At 48.2% G+C, this 20,311-nt stretch overlaps 1 protein-coding gene and 1 pseudogene across 5 annotated transcripts in view; one reads left to right on the top strand and one right to left on the bottom strand.

The window, feature by feature from the left end:
- Positions 1–20,311, bottom strand: part of DCAF8 (DDB1 and CUL4 associated factor 8) — a 40,838-nt gene that overhangs the window by 2,546 nt on the left and 17,981 nt on the right. For all 5 annotated transcript variants that reach the window (XM_049634697.1, XM_049634693.1, XM_049634698.1 and 2 more), the window contains 6 exons: positions 18,713–18,807; positions 13,605–13,715; positions 6,063–6,135; positions 5,530–5,587; positions 4,915–5,022; positions 3,474–3,604 (listed from right to left, as the gene is read on the bottom strand). In XM_049634697.1, the coding sequence (XP_049490654.1) occupies positions 3,474–3,604; positions 4,915–5,022; positions 5,530–5,587; positions 6,063–6,135; positions 13,605–13,715; positions 18,713–18,807 (576 nt within the window). The remainder of the gene's footprint in view (positions 1–3,473; positions 3,605–4,914; positions 5,023–5,529; positions 5,588–6,062; positions 6,136–13,604; positions 13,716–18,712; positions 18,808–20,311) is intronic.
- On the top strand, positions 10,393–11,061 carry LOC125925607 (40S ribosomal protein S25-like; annotated as a pseudogene).

Here is a 20,311-nt window from a genome sequence, read left to right as displayed (position 1 = left end):
AGGCTGGAAAAAAAACATCTCAGTGCCTTTCACCAAATGGCAAATAAATTTTTAAAAATGAAGAAAGCAGCAGCTGCCGCTGAGCCCCCAGAAAAGAGAGAACAATCACATTCACTTGGCACGGTTTACTTGGACTGGAGGGAGGCACAGGCTGGGGAGGGGTGAGGCAGTGGAGGCACGCGGATGCTGGAGAACCCTGCACACCCCAGGGCGACGGCATCCTGCTGTGCACCCAGAAAGCCCAACAGGCTCAGCCATAGGGTGGCACAGTGTAGGAACACAGCTTCCTGGGGCATCCACGGCATCAATCTAAACCACCTCTGGGTACAGTGACTGCGCAGGAGAAAGGGACTGTGGCAGACAGGCAGGCCTTCTGGCTTCAGCAGCTTCCTTCTGTCTGGGGGCACCCATGCCCCCTGCTGTCTAACTTGGAAACATCAGCCTTCCAAACGGCAGGGCAGGGCAGGGCAGGGCAGGGCAGGGCAGGCAGCTCCCAGGGCCACTGGAAGAGCTGGTCCCAGATCTAGCTGCTAAAGCATTTTGGGGCTTAGTCAGCCGAAGAATAGATAGGAAAGGCACCCGGAAGGAAGAGGGTGTGGCCCTAGCCAGTCCTCACCCGCCCCCCCCCCCCCATCCCATCCCGCCTTGCAGCTGCCCCCGTAGGCCAAAAAAACAACCCCTGGCAAAAAGCCTCTTTTATCTTTTCCTTCTCTCTGGACCAACCTCCTCTGCCTGGCCTGCACACGCAGAGAGCGCAGCTGAGGGGAAACTGGGGCCAGCATGGAAAATAATACTGACCCGGGCTTCCAATCGTCTTTGTTCTTCCATTTTACAAGTAAATAAATGCTCAGAGAAGACTGAAGTGAAGCCCGAGCCTGAGAGTAAAGCAGAAACCACGTTTCCCCTCTTCTCTTTCTCTCAAGCCCCGTATCAGCTCGCTGCGAAGTTTCTACTGGGGCTCTTTTCAGGTAGTGCGGACAGTTCTCAGCATCTGCGGCATGAGGAGACCCCAGACAGGAGCTCCACTGCCGGAGATTATTATCCAAAGATACGTGACAACTTACACGTACAAACCAGAGATCATTCCGCCGCCTCCTGAGGAGCCCTCCACCCTGACTACCTCTCCTGGAGCAAGTCAGCAAAATCAAAAAAAATTCCTTGGAACTTGGGACTAAGGACAAAGCCAAAGGCAAGAGAGACAGCAGTCAATACCGTATAGTACGTGGGTTGGAGCCTGCAGGGGGAGCCGACAGAGAGCTTCTGGGCCAGGCCCGTCTGAACGCCAGCACTACCCGGTCAGTAACAACCTGAGCGGAGCGACGAGCTCCAGCCTCAAGAGGCCTGGGCTGGGAGATACGCGGATGGGACAGAGCAGTGAAGTGCTCTGGGGGACCAAGGACTGTCCTTTAACATCAACCCCACCCCCTTGTCCTTAAATGGGAACAAAGAAAGGACTAGAGACTGACGCAAAACCAGAGTCGAGAGACCTGGGCAAGGCGGATGATAACTGCTAAGATCCCTTCTGGCTGTAATATTCTACTTTACGATGAGCTGCTATGCATCTTCTTTGGAGGCTGGTGCCCGGCGAGCAGCTGCGGGGAAGTTAGGGCCAAAAACACGGAGGCGGCCAGGTGGGAACACACAGATCATCAAGCTCACATGGGGACAAGAACAAGCTGGGAAACGCTCTTCGGGGTGCAGCCTCTAGATCTCTTGTTCTGGTCTCTCACTCTCGTGACCACCAGATCCAGGCGTGGGGCCCGCCTATCCCAAGTGGCTGCCCTCTCCACCTGAGAACCTGGATTACCCATCAGACCCTGATATTGGCAGAGCTGAAAGCAAACCGGCCTGCAGAGTGGTTTGGGAGAGGGCATTCGGCCCTGCGTCTCTCCAGAACGGAACGCAAGACAGTTTATGATCTAGAAGGGATTCACTGGGCCCTTCTGACTTCCTTCTGACTACATGCCTACTGCAGAATTCTCATGAAGACTCCAGTGTTTTAGTTTGTTCACTGCAGATGATAGAGGAGGACCTACGGAAGGGCAGGACAGGAAGCGGGCAACAGTGAGATACACCTTCAAGCTCCACACCCTCTCCACATGCGTCCAGGCCAGAGAAGCCTGGGATCTCTACTGGCCCCAGGTCCCGAAAACTTAGACAAAACCAGAAAAAAACCTGAAAAAGCTTCACATGAAGGCAAGAAACACACAAGGAAAGGGAGCCTGACTGCAAAGCACCATTTTAAATTCTACCACCACTGTCTGGACACCTCATGAAGAGATGGGCTCTTTGCAACTGCCCGGAGCTGAGACGGGATGAAAAGGGAGAGAGACCAAGCTGTCTCAGCCGTTCCTGAGAGGCTCCTAACCAGACTCGGGTAATCAGTACAAGGCAGTCTCCCAAACTGCCTCTTTCAGATCTTCTGCAGTCCAAAAACCTTACAATAGGAAGCCACTCAATTCCTTTTCAGAGTCTGGGTCTCAAAAAAGAAAAAAAATATATGATGAGCTAGATGGATCTTAAGAGCTGACCGTACTTCACTCCCCAATTCAGGACCCCTCATGCTTCCTTTCTGCCCTACCCCTATGAAGGGTGTCTAGAATTCAAAGGACAGGCAGACTGTGATCTGCTCATGGGCTGTACAGCAGGCTGCTCAGTCAGTATTTAAACCACCACCACAACAAATCACCGTATTTGCTCTGTCCCTATCTAAATGTAGATGTTACGGGTTTATATTCATTTAAATATAAACATGACATTTCACCTTTACGTATTTAATACGTATCTCCTAAGTACAAGGATATTCTCCTATATAAATAAAACGCTATTGTCACATGACAGAAACCTAACATTGAATGCCCCACGAAAGGATGTGTGGACCATATTCTGACTCTCCCAACTGCCTGAAAAGTACTCCTTCTACCTTGTATCCACTGACCCAGGATCCAGTCAAGATGCCTACTCAGCTACTCTTTTTTTTTTTTTTTTTAATTTTTTTTTTCAACGTTTTTTTTTTTTTTTTTTTTTTTTATTTTTGGGACAGAGAGAGACAGAGCATGAATGGGGGAGGGGCAGAGAGAGAGGGAGACACAGAATCGGAACTACTCAGCTACTCTTAAGGGATGAGGCACGTGGCACGGAGACCCCTTTGGCACTGGGCACGATGGGAGTGCCCCGAACTCCAATGCTCTCCTTTCAGAAAAGGTGCATGGCTAGAGACCCCGCATTCAGGCCACAGGCTCTTCCCTACAGTCCCTTTCTCTCCCGAACAAACCATGCCTCAGAGGGGCAGAAGGCAGAACACGGGAGAAAACATTCCAGGCAAACCTCAGCACCCCGTGGTGCCTTCGATGTGGCTGGCCAGACTCCAAGACAGGGCATCGCGCCGCCACAGTGAACTCGGGGGCCCTGCGAACACCTACCTCAATGGCGAGAAGAGCAGGGAGCCGGCCAGGCCGGCACAGCGTACTCACCACGCCTCCCTTGTCCCCCTCCATGAACTGCACGATCTGGCAGGAGGACTTCTCCCAGAGGAAGATGTGCCCGCAGTCACTGCCGCTCACCACAAACTCGCTCTTGGGGCCATAGAAATTGACGCCTTTTACTGAAACGATGAACGAGGGAAGAAACCACACGGAAGTTGGCATCGGGCCTGTATGTATTTACCTCATAGGGAATTTAGTTATTCACAAACTCCGAGTCAGCAAAGAGCCACAGAATCCCTTTCATTTTCACAAACCAAATCAAGGGCTTGTGCGTATACAACAGACAGAGCAAGAGTCATGCCATTCCCAGAGCCTGCTTCTAGTCCCTCGAAGAGCTCCGTGGGGCAGAGGGGCTCCGGTCCCTCGGTGGCAGCCTCAATCACCGTGGTCTATACCCTGCGGGGCACCCCCGGCCTCACGAATGCCTTACCTGTCCCGGCCTGAATCCCCCGACCAGGCAGCCCTGTTCCACACTCCCGGCCCATCCTTGGTTTGTGTGCTTCCTTAGGACCCCGTCAGTGCTTCCTGGGCCGGCAGTGGGGCTAAGGACGACGGAGAAATATGCCACAGCTGCCCGTAAGAAGCGCCCGTACCCAAGACTGAACAACAGGGCTCCACTCTGGGACGTGGCTAGGGGAGCTGGGGGCCCAAGCTCCGCGCTGAGCACGGGGCTGCACCCTCGCCCTGGCTGCCCGTGGACTAAGTTCCAAGCCCAAGTTCTCCCGCTCTCCTCACTCACTCGGAAGGAAAGGACACGTCCCTCCAAGTCAAAATCATGACAGATACTTGTTGGGAGTGGTGGCAGCAACAGAGCCGTGGCCACCCCAACTTTTCTGTACACGAGAGTCCAGTAGGGAGCTTCTCAAGAACTCCAACCACGCTGTACCCCACGCCAGCTGAATCAGATGTCTGAAGACGGAAGCCACGCTTCGGCATTTCCGAAAGGTCGGCAGTGAGTCCGTGGCACGGTGAAGCTAGGCAGCCGCACGCAGAACCCAGACGGCCGTTCCCGCCACAGACTGGGGAGGAGCCCCCAGCACCACCCTCCTCCTCTGCCTCCTCCCAGAGGCCCACCGCCCCCTCCACCCTAGAGTGAGCAGCTCCCCCCTATTTCAGGCAGTTTGGTACCACCGGCAGCGGACGGCTTTCCCAGCCTCCCCGACAAGCCTGGTAAGCCTGCAGTCGCCTGCAGCCCCAGGAAAAATAGTCACCCACGTCCCCTTACGCCCAGAGGAAGTAACCTCACTGCAGGGATCGAGGGGCTTCGGGCCCTCCGTGCTTGAGCACAGCAGGCCCGTGAAAACCCTCGGCTAATTAATCAGGGACACCCTCCCCCTGCCAAGTCCCTCAGGTAGTTCTTATCTGCACAACCTGATTGAAACACTGCAGTTCTCCAAGCCACCGGACAGCAACTAAAAGACAGCCTCACCTGTGGCATTATTTCTGTGGCCCTTGTATCTCTTCACATACTGGGCCCCGTCGCTGTGAGAGGAGTTGAAGAGGTAAATGTCTTCGTCGTTGTAACTGGCCAGGAGCTCTGCCAAGAACAAGCAGACAGTAGTGAAGGCAAAGGCTGAAAAACAGCCGGGACCAGGAGTCGGGGGCTGGGGTGCAGCTTCTGGCCGGTAGTGCCCCCTCCTAATACCCGGGGATGGCACCCATCTCACTCGGTTGGAACGGCAGGCAGGTCAGGTGTCCAGGGTAGACTGAGAACACGCTGCCAACCCAGGGGTAGCAGGATGCTCAGGAAGGTCACACCCACTGACTCGAGGAGGAGCCGAAGGCGTGAGCACCTGCTCAGGCAAGGAGCCTGGGCTTCGGGACGGGCGCTGCGAAATCTGATCTGCGGGTGGCGCCCGGCGCCTCCGGGGGTCGTCTGCTGTGTCCTCCCGCTCGTGTGCTCACCAGCAGCGACTACTCCCCAGCTGCTCCACTCGGAGCCAGGGCACGGCGGTGAGCGCCGGAGGGCACGCGCCTCACTGGCCCGGCAGCTCCCTGGACAGAGGGGGCGCGCCAGCCTCGGAGCCGGGCCCTGCGCACGTACCTGTGCCGTCGTGGCTGAACACAAGACAGGTGATGTTTGCTTTGGACTCACTGTTCACCTGCAATAAGGAGCAGATACTGACTGATGCCCCACCCCCCCACTTGTCACACCACCTTCAGGAAACAGGTTTTCCTTCAAACTCCCCTACATCTTCTCCCAGAGAGTGAGAGAGCAGAAGAGACAGACGGACAGGAGTACAGCCCGTGAAACGTGGCCGCCTCGGGGGAGAGGGCTTTCGGCTGGCCGTCTTCTGTAGGATGCCAGCCATCCTACATCCGCCCTATCTCACTCGGCCCCACCGTCACGGGGCAAGGCAGTTATCTTTACCTCCGCACTTTGTCGCTAAGAAAACCTAGCTAACGGAGGTGAAGCGGCTGCCGGAGACCGCAAAGCCAGTAAGTGGTGGAGCCAGGATTCAAGTCCAGGGGTCTGACTCCAAAGTCCAAGCTCCACCCGCCAGGCCGACAAGTTTGGGGACAGCCTTGGGGTTGAGTCGGGGAAGCCTGGAACCACCGGCCCCTCGTGAACCTTACCAGGTGGTGAGGACAGAATTTCTTGAGCACTCCGTTGTTCTCATTCTCATCGATTTTCCTCTGGTCGTAAATCCTGCCGTGGCGGAAACGACGGAGATGTTACAACTTACAAACCGATCCCTTGAAGAGCTGCAATGCGTAGTGGCGGGAACCACAGCCAGTGGGAGGTCAGGACAGATAAAGGACCGTCCCCAACCAAGCTTCTGGCTCCCGCTCTTCCCTGAAGGCCCGCCTCTCCTACCCCCTTTCAAACCCTAGCTCTTCTCCAGGTGGTAATCCTAAACCCCATCAGCCCGAAGCGCTTGTCTCCTCTCCCAGCTTGTAATCGCTTACTGTTGATTTCCACCGAAAGCTCCCCAACAGGGTCCGCTGCTACCAGGCTGGGCTCGTGCAAGTCCTCGGGTCTTCGGTCCCGTCTTGGCCCCTTACTTGGCTGGTTCTCCCTCTCGTTCCCCACGGCGACAATTACGAACACCCACCACACCAGGATCTCCTCCAGACGTCCTCTCTCCTGCCTTCATTCCCATCCAACCACGGTCCCCTTCCCTCATCTCTGCAACCCAACCTCTGACCATCCATCCCAACATCTGGGGCAGATGTCGTGCGCGAGCGTCCCGCCAGGCGCTGGACATCCGGGAGAAACCACACACGGCAGCGTGTTCCCTCCAGTCTCCGCGCCTCCTCTCCGCAGCGGCTCTTAACTTCCTCCCTGCAGGACCTGATTCCGTCCGTCTACTCTTCAACCTGCTCCTCGTGCCTGTCCGCCCACTTCCCAAAAACCCTCCCTCCACTGACCGGTCCCACCGCTGCCTTTTCTGCCCTTCCCTGTCGTAGTCAAATTACTAAGCAGAGCAACCTGCATCAACGTTTTCACCTCCTCACTCCCTATTCACTTCTCAATCCACTGCAGTCCAGCCTCGGCCCTCAGCCCTCTACTGACACTTGTCTGGCTCAAGTCACCAGGACCTGACGGCCTCCACCCACAGCAGGGTCTCGGGGCGTCTCTCTCGCATCCCGACAGCGTTCACCACTCCTGCCCTCAAACGGTGTCTTTCCTTGATGGCCAACCGCCCCTTACTGGTGTTCATGAGCTCGTCTGTCTCTCTAAAATGCCCATGTTCCCCAGAGGCCGGGTCTTCAGCTCTCCAGCCTCTGTATAGGGAAACCGCAACCTAGAGAGAGGTTTCGCTGAGATTATTTGTATCCTTCTGACCTCCTTGCTCATGTCGTCACCAGGATCATTCCAAAATGCAATTATTTTGTGTAAATTCCCGGCTTAAAATCTACTCGGTGACTCTGTATTTTCTACTAAATAAAGTCCAAACTCCTTAGTACATACAACTCTCCACCTCTTCTCAAAAGATCCTACACATTACACAAAAACAAAACAAAAAAGCGATGCTTCTCTGAAGACACCATGTCGCAACCTCACTCTCTCACCTCCACACACACCGCTCCCTCTACCTGATACGCTAATTTTGTCTTTAATATTTCCTCTGTGAGAAAGAACAGCATGGTGAAAGGGTTTCTACCATATCTGAGGCGTACGATCTGAGTTCAAATACTAACTCTGCTACTTAGTAGATGAGTAATCCTGGGTAGTTACTTAATATTTTTAATCCTTACATACCTGTTTCTCCAGAATGCTCCCTGTATGTCTAGTCAAGTGTGTGTCTAGCACATAGCAGGTGCTTAGTAAACACTGGATGAAGAAATGAATGAATCAATACATACTTCTATTCTCCACAATTTCTTGCTTAATATCCTCCTGCGTTGAGAATTACCCAGAAATCTTTGCCAAATGAACACCGGATAAAGAAAAGACAAATAGGAGAGGTGCCTGGGTGACTCCGTTGGTTAAGCGTCTGGTTCTTGGTTTCGGCTCAGGTCACCATTTCACATTTTGTGGGTTTGAGCCCCGTATACGGCTCCGTGCTGATATCGCGGAGCCTGCTTAGTTGCGTCTCCCTCTCTCTCTGCCCCTCCCCTAGCTATCAAAAAAAAAAAAAAAAAAAAAAACAAAAAAAACCACAAATAGGAGACTGCTATATTGCTAATTAGTACTCTTCAACAAACAGAGCATCTGATAATCAATTTTTTCCCTCTAAACTAAACCAACAATTCTTAAATGTCACTAAGCAATCGTAAACTTTGTAAGTCAGCAAATTAGTAAAACATATTTACTTATTTTTTAATGTTTATTTATTTTTGAGAGAGAGAGAGACAGAGGCAGAGCGTGAGCAGGGGAGGGGCAGAGAAAGAGGGAGACACAGAATCCGAAGCAGGCTCCAGGCTCAGAGCTGTCAGCACAGAGCCTGATGAAGGGCTCAAACCCACGACCTGTGATTATGACCTGAGCCAAAGTCAGACGCTTAACCGACTAAGCCACCCAGGTGTCCTGTAAAACACATTTAAATATGCAATATTTTGGTATATGGACCATTCAGTATTCCTCAGTATCTAATGCGCTCTGCCCCTCCTCTTTATGAGGAAATCTTTACATTCCTTCCCCTTTCTTCGGTATTTATCAAGAACCTACTATATTCTACGGGGCGCCTGGGGGCGCTCAGCCGGTTAAGCATTGGGCTCTTTATTTTTGGCTCAGGTCAGATCTCCCAGTTCATGGGATCAAGCCCATGTCAGGCTCTGTGCTGACAGCATGGAGTCTGCTTGGGATTCTCTCTCTCTCTGCCCACCCCCCACCCCCGTGCATGTGCTCTCGCTCTCAAAATTATTTAAATAAACTTAAAAAAAAAAAAACAAACTACTATATTCTAGCTGTGAAGCTAGACTAGGGGTTGGTAAACTTTTTCTTAAATGGCAAGATAGTGAATATTTTAAGCTGACAAGCCACCTGGTCCTTGATACAACTACTGAACTCTGCCACTGTAGCATAAAAGCAGCCTTGGATAACACGTAGATGGACAGCCAGGGCTGTGCTCCAATAAAACCTAACTTAGGAAAAAAACAGGCAGTGTAGTTTGTCAATTACTGAGCCAGACAGCACCGATACAAAGACGAATACGAATTTTTCCCTTATTTTCTGAGCATAGGACAGGAAGAAATTTCAAATGGCAGAGACTTTATTTTTTAGAGCAGTCCTAGGCTTACAGTCAAGTTGAGAGGGCTGACAGAGATTTCTCATACACTCTCTGTCCACACGTGAGCATGATCCCCACCATTATCAACAACACCCACCAGAGTGGTTTGTGTTTGCTCTTACCAAGGATGAACCTACACCGACACATCATGATCACCCAAAGTCCACAGTTCACCTGACGGCTCGCTCCTGACGTGGTACTTTCTACAGGTTGGGACAGATGGATGATGACACCTACCCATCATTATGGGATCATACAGAACACTGTCACTGTCCCCCAAATCCTCTGTGCTCTGCCTGTTCTTCTCGCCTCTCCCAGAACAACCACTAGTATTTTTACTGTCCTCGTAGTTTACTGCCTTTTCCTGAATATCATGTTGCTGGGATCGCATAGGATGTAGCCTTTCAGACTGGTTTTTTTTTTTTTTTTTTTTTTACTTAGTAATATGCATTTCACGTCCCTCCATGTCTTTTTGTGCCTCGTTAGCTCATTTCGTTTTTAGCACTGAATCCTATCCCATTATCTGGATGTCCCAGTTTATGCATTCACCCACTGAGGGACACCTTGGTTGTTCCCAAGTTTTGGTAACGATGAATAAAGCTGCGATGCGCATCGTGTACAGGTTTCGTTGTGGACAGAAGTTTTCAGCTCCTCTGGATAAATACCAAGAAGCATGGCTGCTGGATCAAATGGAACAGCATGTTGAGTTCTATGAGAAACGATCACGCTGCCTTCCAACGTGGCTCTACCATTTTGCATTCCCAGCAATTGTTAGGGTTCCCGTGGCTCCACATACCTGCCAGCATTGGCCGGGGTCCATGTTCTCTCGCCGCTTAATATGTATTTTCCCCATGACACAGAAGTGGAACACCTTTTTATGTATTTACTTGCCACCTATATACCTTCTTCAGTGAGGCGTCTGTTAAGGTCTCTGAGCCATTTTTTTTAAATTGAGCTGTTTTCTTATCGTGGAGTTTTAAAAGTTCTTTATGTATTTTAAACAACGGTCTTTTCTCAGATAGGTCTTTTGCAAATATTTAATCCCAATCTGTGGCTTGTTTTCTAATTCTCTTCGACAGTGTCTTTTACAGAGCAGAAGTTTTTCATTTTAATAAAGTCCACCTTATCAACTATTTCTTTCACAAACTGTGTCTCTGGTGTTGTGTCTGAAAAGGCGTCACCACTTTTGGTCCAACATCTCAGCAAGGCCCGCAGGGGTACCCGCTGCTCTCTGAGCTTTGCAATGCCACCCAAGGACGACGAGAAGAAGAAAGATGCCAGAAAGTGGGCCAAAAAAGACAAAGACCCAGTGAACAAATCTGGGGGCAAGGCCAAAAAGAAGTGTCCAAAGGCCAAGTTTGGGACAAGCTCCATAACCTGGTCTTGTTTGACAAAGCAACTCATGACAAACTCCGGAAGGCCGTTCCCAACTATAAGCTCAGACTCTAGCTGTTGTCCGTCCTGAGACACCGGGGATTTGAGGTTTTCTGGCCAAGGCAGCCCTCCGGGAGCTCCTTAGCGAAGGATTTATCAAACTGGTTTCAAAGTACAGAGCTCAAGCTATTTACACCAGGAACACCAAGGACGGAGATGCCCCGGCCGCTGGCGAAGACGCATGAATAGATTCCACCAACTGTACGTTTTAGACGATAAAAACTGATTAAATCCAAATTGAAGTAAAAAGGCATCACCATACCCCAAGCAAGGTCATCTGGGTTTTCTCCTACGTGATCACCTAAGAGTTTTATAGTTTGGGGTTTTACTGGTAGGTCTATGATCCACCCGAGTCAGTTTTTGTGAAGGGTGTAAAGTGTGTGCCTAGATTCCCTTTTTTTTCACATGCGGATGCCCAGCTGTCTCAGTACCATCTGTGGAAGAGGTTACTTCGGCTCCCCTGGACTGCCTATGATCCTTTGTCAGAGGTAAGGGGACTCCACTCACACAGGTCTACTTCTGGGCCCTCTAGTCTAGCCCACTGATCTGTCTGTCTGTTATTCTGCCAGCACTACACCATCTTCATTACTGTGGCTTTACAGTAAGTCTTGCAATCGGGCAGCGTCAGTCCTCCAGCTTCGTTCTTCCCCTTCGACACCGTGTTGACTATTATGGGTCTCCCGCCTCTCTGCATCAACTTTAGAAAGGGTTTGTCACTATCCACAGAATAACGTGCTGGGATGTTGATCAGAACTGCACCAAATCAGCAGATCCAGCTGGGAAGAAGTGACATCTCCACGGCAGTGAGTCTTTCTATGCCCTTCACGTTTTAAATCAGACAAAGAGTGGCTTCGGCATGACCTCAGCACCCAGCACCCTTATGTTACCTCCCCCCACGATCCTCCAGGTACCCGCCCACTCGTCACGTTACAGTCTCTCTCTTCCCGCCTCACCTCCTCTTCCCCGCCACCCGCCGGTAATCTAGTGTTCTCCGTTCTGTGAAGATCAGCCGAAGGACAGGGAGGCAAAGGGACCATCTACCCTCCAAGTCCTTTACCAATATATTTACCTGTCCACCAACCACCACAGGATTCATTCAGCTGATACATCCTCCTCTTCTTCACTCCTTTCGATTCGTTAACCAACCCAAACAAGATTTAGTAGGAGGCACTCGCACCTCCACCGTCTCCATTTGCCTACTTTTTCCCTTCTTTCCCCTCCTTCCCCCACCTTTTTGGGGTCACAGACCAAAAAGCATGTCTCTCTAGGCTCCCTTTCCACGCTCCCTCACAATACTAAAACAAAATTTCGTATTCATGATGCAAAGGCCTTGGGGATGAGTAAGCTATTTCTCTGTGTTCCCTTGAAGGAATTCCTTTAGGCTAGGAATGAAAGCTACTGGCGTATGATGTAAACTCTACGGTAACGATATTTTCAAATTTGTACCGAAAAGGTGAGCTCTGATGGGGAAATCCCAAAACATTCAACTGGCTGAACCGAAGAGGTGCCAGAGAAACTGGAGACGACCCTAACGTCAGAGAAGAGCTGGGATGCTACAAGGGCCATCTGCTTACACAGGGTCAGGGGGCCTCAAAACCCACACAGGCTTCTGCCAAGTAAATAGCCTGTATCTCCTCAGAATCTGGGATGTACAAAGGGACAGAGGATACTGAAGCTGGTAAGAAACAGAAAATCGAAGTATTTCCCCTTGTGCTGAAATGCTAAAACTAATTTCCAGCTTTTCTCTAGCCATGGCCAAGTATTAGCTTCGGATTAAGGCATTATCAGCTGCAGTTCTCAATAAAGCCAACTGCTTCAGTCTCCTCCAAACATCAAGGACCCGTGGATGAATGATCTACAGACACGGACTTTTCAAGCAATCCAGGGCTCTAGGCAGGAAATCCAAATCAGGAATTTCAGTAAATGCCCTATTTGCAGGAGGCACCACCTGGTCGTTCTGACAAGTACAACCCCTGTTGATCAACTGCTTCTTATTTAAAAAACAAAACAAAACAAAAACTACCACTATGTACCTGTTATTGGTGAAGAAAGGACAGGAATTTGAAAAGCAAGGGAGACAGGAAGTAGAGAGTAACAAAGTTGCCCAATTCTCTTGTGGCAGGATTCTTGAACAACGGAAGGTCATCTCTCATGCATTTCTAAAAACTGAATCTATCCCCAAGACACTTATCAATGAAATTAATTTCAGAATACAGTTATAAAAATGTGTTTTCGTTGAAGAAGGAAGATAATGCTTTCCACCCACCACCAGGAAAGCAAAAGGTCATTTATTTTCCTAGTGATCCTCTGTCTCCTCCCTTTTAAACTGATGATTACTCAGCAAAGGGGGATGGTATAGCCACAGAAATACAGTTCACGCAGGCCAACTGGGTAGGGGTTTTGTGACGTGACTAAGTTTGTGACGAAGGGCTAGAAGGAAGCTAAGTGGTGCACATGAGGACTGAATCTCTGAACTCCGGTTTTCCTCAGGATGGGCCTCAACAGCAAGCGTTATAGCAAATGTTCACAGTGACGAAGGTATCACTATGAAAAAAGAAAACTGGTTCATGACGGTGGGAGTCAAAAACCCTGAGTTCACAGTGAGTACTCCCACTCAGATCTGTATCTGAAACCATTCAAAATTTTTAGTACATGTTAACTTATACATGAAAAATGGTGGAAAATATTTACTAATAGAGCATTTGCTAGTAAACCTGGGTTTATGTCTCAGCTGCTCTGTAGGGACCTTGGCCAATTTATCAAACTTCTTTAAAACTTGATCATCTCTATAATATGGTAAGCTACCCCCCACCCCCCCACATCAGGACTGTTACATTAGGGAACAGAATGCCTCAGAAGGAGCTTAAACTCTTTGGAAGACGATAAAAAACTCAAGATGGCCGGCAATGGACTCCTAGGCCATTCACACATTCCCACGAGAGACACCTGGCGGCAGCCAACGCGTCAAGTCTCAAACTCCTCACAGACACAAAGGAGCCAGACTCACCTTACAAACTGATCTCGTCCACCCACTGCAAACTGGTGGGTATTGGCGGGATTCACATAGATCGTATAGAGCCCCACTTTCTTCTCCTTCTCTTTTGTCACCACCAGTTTCCTTTAAGAGTAGAAAAGTAGAAAAGTTATATTCTCGAAAATACCCAGATGGTCATGGCAAGAGAGAGCAGAGAGTAATGCAGACAAAGCTACGAAGAAACCAGATTCTGATTGAGAAAGAAAGAAAAAAGTGGTCTTGGGGCACCAGGAGGCTCAGTCGGTTAAGCATCTGACTCTTGATTTCTGCTCAGATTATGATCTCACGATTCGTGAGTTCAAGTCCGGTGATAGGCTCTGAGCTGACAGCGACAAGCCTGCTTGGGATTCTTTCTTTCTCTCTCTTTCTCTCTCTCTCTCTCTCTCTCTCTCTCTCTGTACCCCCCCCTCCCACCCCCACTCACATGTTTGTGCATGTTCTCTAAATAAATAAATAAATAAATAAATAAATAAATAAAAACTTAGAAACGGAAAAAGTGGTTTTGTTAGTTTTGAACACTGGAACAAGAACAAGACAAAATCACTTCCACGTATATTTAATAAATGCTACTTTGAGGAATGGAAAAACAAATGCGTAGTGAAGTCATTTTCCGGTGTTCCCCAAGACATGTAAGGTACACGTACGCAAAAGTACTGCTCCCCAGGTGGTGTCAGTTTAGCTGGAGCCCAACATGACGACCCTGCCCACACCTTCCCGTCCTAGATAAAAACACCCTCCCAATCATCTGGGAGCAGTCAGCAAGAGGACCGATCATGAAAACAGTGGCCAGAAGGGACCTTAGGGTTAAATCTGTCTCCCGGATTCCACAGAAGTGTCACAACCCAGCTCTAAACATGCACACTGAAGACTGACAAGCCACAGTTTCCTGGCACAGGGACAGCCCGGAGGAAACCAGCATTCTTCCTTTACCCGAAGTGAGCTAGGAGAGGAGATTCCTAAGAAGACAGCTGTCTACAAGGCTGGCTAATCCTCTCTAAATTACTCCTCTGATTGTACCACAAAAGGCAGTCCTTAGGAGGGTACTGGGGTCCTGAGGAAACTCTCTAAAATTCTGAAGTTGTAGCCAGAAGACTCGGACTAAATCATTCTATTCTGTCCCAGCTTAAAGGTGGCACTACGGCTTCCCAGGTCTAAGTGTCCAGCCAGTCAAATGTGACATCACAGAGGTTAGTAAATTTACAGGAAATGAAAGACTGGGAAGGAAAGGGCTGGGTTCTAGCTTTCGTTTTTAATTCTAGAGTTTTGCTCATCTTGTTGCTATGGAAACTGAAAGAAATAGAACCATGACGACGAGTTTCTTGGTAAAGAAATGATTTTAGCATCCTCTCTGCCTGGTCAAAGTCACTCCAGCCTAGAAATGCGCTAAGCAAAGTGGAGAGATTTTACTTGATTTTAAAATCTCTGTAACCTTTCATTAAAACAGTAGATGGAAATCATTAAAAATAAACGTCATTAGGAAATACGCACACATACACAACCCTCAAAAACACAAGGTAGAAAACACATCCCAAAAGAGTTTAAGGAATAAAACCAGCAGTGGAGAAGAGACAGCTCTAATCATTTGTTTTTGTTTTTTTGAAAGAGCACGCAAGTGGACGGGGGCGGGGGGGAGAAGGAATCCCAAGCAGGCTATGCACTGTCAGCTCAGAGCCCATCACAGGGTTCAAACTCATGAAGCAAGAGATCATGACCTGAGCCAAGATCAAGAGCTGGACGCTTAACCGACCAAGCCACCCGGGTGCCCCGTCTAATCGGGCTGTAGACCGGGAGAACGAGCAGATGCTGCTTTTCACAGGACCATTCCATTTTCTCGGCCGTTTGGACCTTCAGAAGGAGAGGGTCAGACAAATATAAAGGTGACCATGTGGAAGCAAAAGGAAGAAACCTGGGGACACGTGGGTGGCTCAGCTGGTTAAGCTTTCGACTTTTGACTTCACTTCATGTCCTGATCTCACAGTTTTGGAGTTTGAACCCCACATGGGGCTCTCTGGGTGCAAGCTGGAGTCTCTCTCTGCCTCTCTGTCTCTCCCCAACTCAAAATAAATAAACTTAAAAAAAAAAAAGGGGGCGGGGGACAGATTATGAAATAGGGCTTCACTGTCTTGTAATCCTGACAGAACTCAATCTTCCTAATGCTTCACCTTCTTCACCTGAAACAAAGAATTCTCTCTCCCGGTGGATGAATGCAGAGTACCTTGGGCCCTCTGGGGAACTAGCAGATGTGCTACAAAAATGATTAATCTTGTACCCGGCTGGCTCAGTCGAAAGAGCATGCAACTCTTGATTCTGGGGTCGTGAGTTCGAGTCTCATGTTGGGTGTAGAGATTACTTAAATAAAAACTTAAAAAAAAATTGTTTCAATGATTAATCGCGATGGCAGCAGGGGGAAAAATGTTTTTCACATTAGGAGGAGGCAGCACACAAAAACACAGGAAACAAATTTACTAAGTTTCGCTATAAAATTTGCAGTTCTTTAGTAAGCAGGTATGTTCCAGCAAAAAAATTTAAAAAAAAGGAAAATAATTACAAGTCAGACCAAAGAATTCCTTTGAAGAAGATCTCAAACTGGTTGCCACTGGCTAAACGAATATCCCATCCACAGCTCCAAAGCCAACTCTTTTCCTAAGAGGTCGGCCAATACCACCAGCTTCCAGAGACGCAGCTATCATAAATACATAAAAGTTCCCCTTACGCCAGCTTCACACAAAAACGTCTCTGATGTAAGTGGATGTTCACGCACCAGCTTAAACTTAAGAATAGCTTGGATTTTCCAGCCATTCGGCTCCCCACCTCAGTCAAGCTTTCCGCTGCTATTTCAATCCTTAAAGCAAAAACTTTGAAAACTCACAGTCCCTGATTCCCCAAATCCAGAATCTGGGCCTGCTCCTACGTGAAGTTTCTCCTACATTCCCCATCTATCACTGCTCACACCAGAGCCACCGTGTACATCATTTCATTCCAAATCCAGGGAGCTAACACACTCATCTGTTCTGCCCAGTACTGGGCTCCCAACTCCTTGTGGCCTCACAGTGGTTTTCCTAGGACCTGACGCACAGGATAAGCTCTCTCCCACCTGCCTCACAGCTCTCCACCAGAGCAGACCGAACAAACTCAGCCCGTTTGCTTCACCTCTGCGTTTCTCCCCCTGCCCCTACTCTGGAACTTTAAAATGAAAACCACAAACATGCAGATCAAGAAATTAATTTATTTCCTCACAACTAAACAACTGCAAGCTAGTCTAGAAGGTAGATCTGTTGTCACCCAGGCCTGTTCACCTTCCAGTAAAACCCATAATCTCCCAATCTTCATTCTCTTGAAGGTTTATAGAAATACAGTACATCCTTTCTACAAGCCTAAAACATTTTTTAAATTCTTCCACTTTCTAGACAACCTTTTCTATATATAGTGACCTTTCTAAAAATAAAAGTCTGGAGTGCCTGGCTGGCTCAGTCAGGAGAGCATATGACTTGATCTTGGGGTCGGGAGTTCAAGCTCCATGGTGGGCATAGAGCTTACTTAAAAAGATAAATAAAAAGAAAGAAAAAATAAAATAAAAATAAGTCTAATAATAATCAGCCTTAAGATTATATTCCCTAGGGGCGCCTGGGTGGTTTAGTCCGTTAGATGTCTGACTCTTGGTTTTGGCTCAGGTCATGATCTCACATTCGTGAATTCGGCTCATGTGCTGACAGAGTTGGGCTCTGTGCTGACAGTGTGGAGACTGCTTGGGATTCTCTCTCTCTCCCTCTCTCTCTCTCTCTCTCTCTCTCTCTGCCCCTCCCCAGCTCGTGTGTGTGTGTGTGTGTGTGTGTGCGTGCGCGTGCACACTCTCTCAAAATAAACATTAAAAAAAAAAGTCCCATGTTCTACTGAGTGAGCCAGCCAAGCACCCCAAAATTTGTTATGTTTTTAAGACTAACAAGACAATAAAAAAATCTAGATAATCCATCAACAAGGTAGCAATTAAATAAACTGTATTACACCAATGCTGTAAAGTAGACCTTTATGGTCTGGTGTAGAGAGAACTCCAAAAACACATTATAACGTGAAAAAAGCAAATTGCAGAATCCTACGTGTATGTACGTATATATATACATGGGTGAAACATATGTGTATATATTAAGATACATAAAAGTATAAAAAAGGATTGGAAAGGTATTCCAAAATTTTTAACAACAGGTACCAATAGCTAGAAAAGTGAGGGTGGGGGAGATGTGCACGAAGAAGCATATACATTTTGCCCACATACTTTATTATTTGAAATTTTTAAACAAGATGTACTTGTTTATTATAAGAACTAAAATTTTAACACAGTAAAATAATTAGTAGCCATAATATAATCAGTTCCAAACATAGTGCCAGACACTATGCTGGGGCTTCAAGCACCTTTATCAATAACCTTCAGAGACAAGAGAGTAAGATATACTGATTATGCCCACAGTCAGACTGAAGAAACTGAGGTTCAGAAAAGTCAGAGAGGTCGTAACTAGTAGTGCCTGAGTCGCAATTTGACCCAGGTCTGTCCAGATCCAAACAAGATGCTATGTTCTTTCTATGAGATCACATAGCTGAGAAGGGTTTAATCATTAATCACGAGTCTCAAATTCATGTCTAAATGAGCTGTGATAAGACAGAACTCTACTATAGCTACCAATATTTTTGTTCAAGATTTATCATTTGTTTACATGTTTCTATAAATAACTGAAAACTACATAGGACCGTATCTCTCAGCTGCCCTGCAGGGTGATGTGCTTCCTGTGGGTGAGCTGAGTGGCACCCAAGTGAATGGAGAGGAGATCAACAAGTTATTCAAACTCACACGTAAGATGACTGAATCTCGTTCTGGAAGTAAAAGTATACATGAACAGTGCTACACTGCTGAGAAACAGACAAACAACAACAAAGAAGTGAGGAATTGCCCTAAACCTCAATCTGCTTCTTAGCATAGGCACAGAGGGACTCTGGGGACTGACCGGAGAGGTGGGTATTACCTAGGACACGTAGGGTACTTTCAAGGCCAAGAGGTCCAGTGATGTAAAAATATCTACTGCTACACTTACGAAGCTGGCCGGTCTTGTCTGAGGTCAATGGTGAAAACAACGGCATCTTCACCTGCAGACAGGAACGTACAGGGAGAGTCCGGTTCCAGGGCCAACTGAAGGAGAAAAAAAGAAAGGATGAGGTTTCTACAGATTAGAATCAGGGCCATCTAGTTTATTCCTTTATCTTTAGGAAGGACTGCATTTTATTTACTATTTATTTTTTAATATTTACTTTTGATAGAGACAGTGTGTGTGTGCGTGCACAAGTCGGGGGGGGGGGTGGGCAGAGAGAGAGAGGGAGACGGGGGATTCAAGTGGGCTCCATGCTGACAGCAGAGAGCCTGATGGGGGGCTCTAACTCATGAACTGTGAGATCATGACCCTTGAGCCGAAGTCGGATGCTTAACTGACTGAGCCACGCAGGCACCCCGGGAAGGACTGCATTTTAAATATCTCAAGAGGGCGCCTGGGTGGCTCAGTCGTTAAGCATCTGACTTGGGCTCAGGTCATGATCTCACAGTTCATGAGTTCTAGTTCCACATCTGGTGAGCTCAAGCCCTGCTTCGGGTGAGCATGAGCCCTGCTTTGGGTAAAACACAAGCCCCAGGTGAGCCCCAACTTCTCTCTCTTTCTCTGCCCCTCACTCATTTGTGCCCTCTGTCCCATAACTAACTAACTAACTAACTAACTAACTAACTAAATACCTAAGTGAGAAACCTTCCTAGCTGTTTTGTTATAAAACCCCAGGAAAAGAACTAATAAACCCATTCTCTCTTGTTGTGTGTGAATTAGTTAGAGCTTGTTGATCCCATACAAGTCAAGAGGACAGGAGTTTTGCTTTTTCAACTAAGTCCTCAAGGGATCTGAGTAACAATACCAAAGAAAAACGTCAGCCATTAAGGTTCATTCTCAAAATCAATTCCACTCTCGGGTGGGCAGAAAAATGGTGCCCAAGTGTCACTCTCTACATCGTAGTTCTAAAAATTAGCTAACTAGCAGGTTTGGGGTAGGCTTAAGAATCAAAGAAATAGGTAATTTTCATATTTTCTGAGCCATTTGGGCTAGAAAAGGATACACATTAGCTTAGGGTTTGTAAAAGCGGGCCACTCTCCTCCCACAGTATGACCACTCTGAGACTAGGCAGCTCGCAGCTCCTCACTGGCTGCCCCCATGACTGTCTGTCCTATATTCCCAGTTCTAAATAGGGCTTCCAGAAATAGTGCTGTCTGTGCCCTGAGACCTGGGCAAAAAGTTGGTGCTCTCACACGCGAGGAGCCGACCACTAGGGCTTTGGCGCCGTTAAGATGTTCTAGATACGGTCGAAGTAGATTTAAGAAGTTTGGAAGCCGCAGGAGACCTCAAGGATTTCCAAAGCAACCGTGGGTCGGCTTCGGCTTCATCAACTGAATGCCACACGTGCAAGATCCAGAAAGCTCTCAAACACTTGCCTTCCAAGAAGGTTAGGGTGGCTGCTTTTTCTCCCTTTCCAGCTACAAATTTTAGGACTGAGAGAAGTGAGGCAGGTGTCCACAACAGAAGGGACACAATGGGCAGAGATCTACAAAGGCCTTGGCTGAGATCCGGGGCTGAGGAGCTGGACCACACAACCGTGGGGGC

The sequence above is a fragment of the Panthera uncia genome, chromosome F1, assembly GCF_023721935.1.
Source record: "Panthera uncia isolate 11264 chromosome F1, Puncia_PCG_1.0, whole genome shotgun sequence".
Taxonomy (NCBI): domain Eukaryota; kingdom Metazoa; phylum Chordata; class Mammalia; order Carnivora; family Felidae; genus Panthera; species Panthera uncia.
The sequence above is the reverse complement of the archived record's forward strand: the minus strand, read 5'-3'. Positions and strand labels throughout refer to the sequence as shown.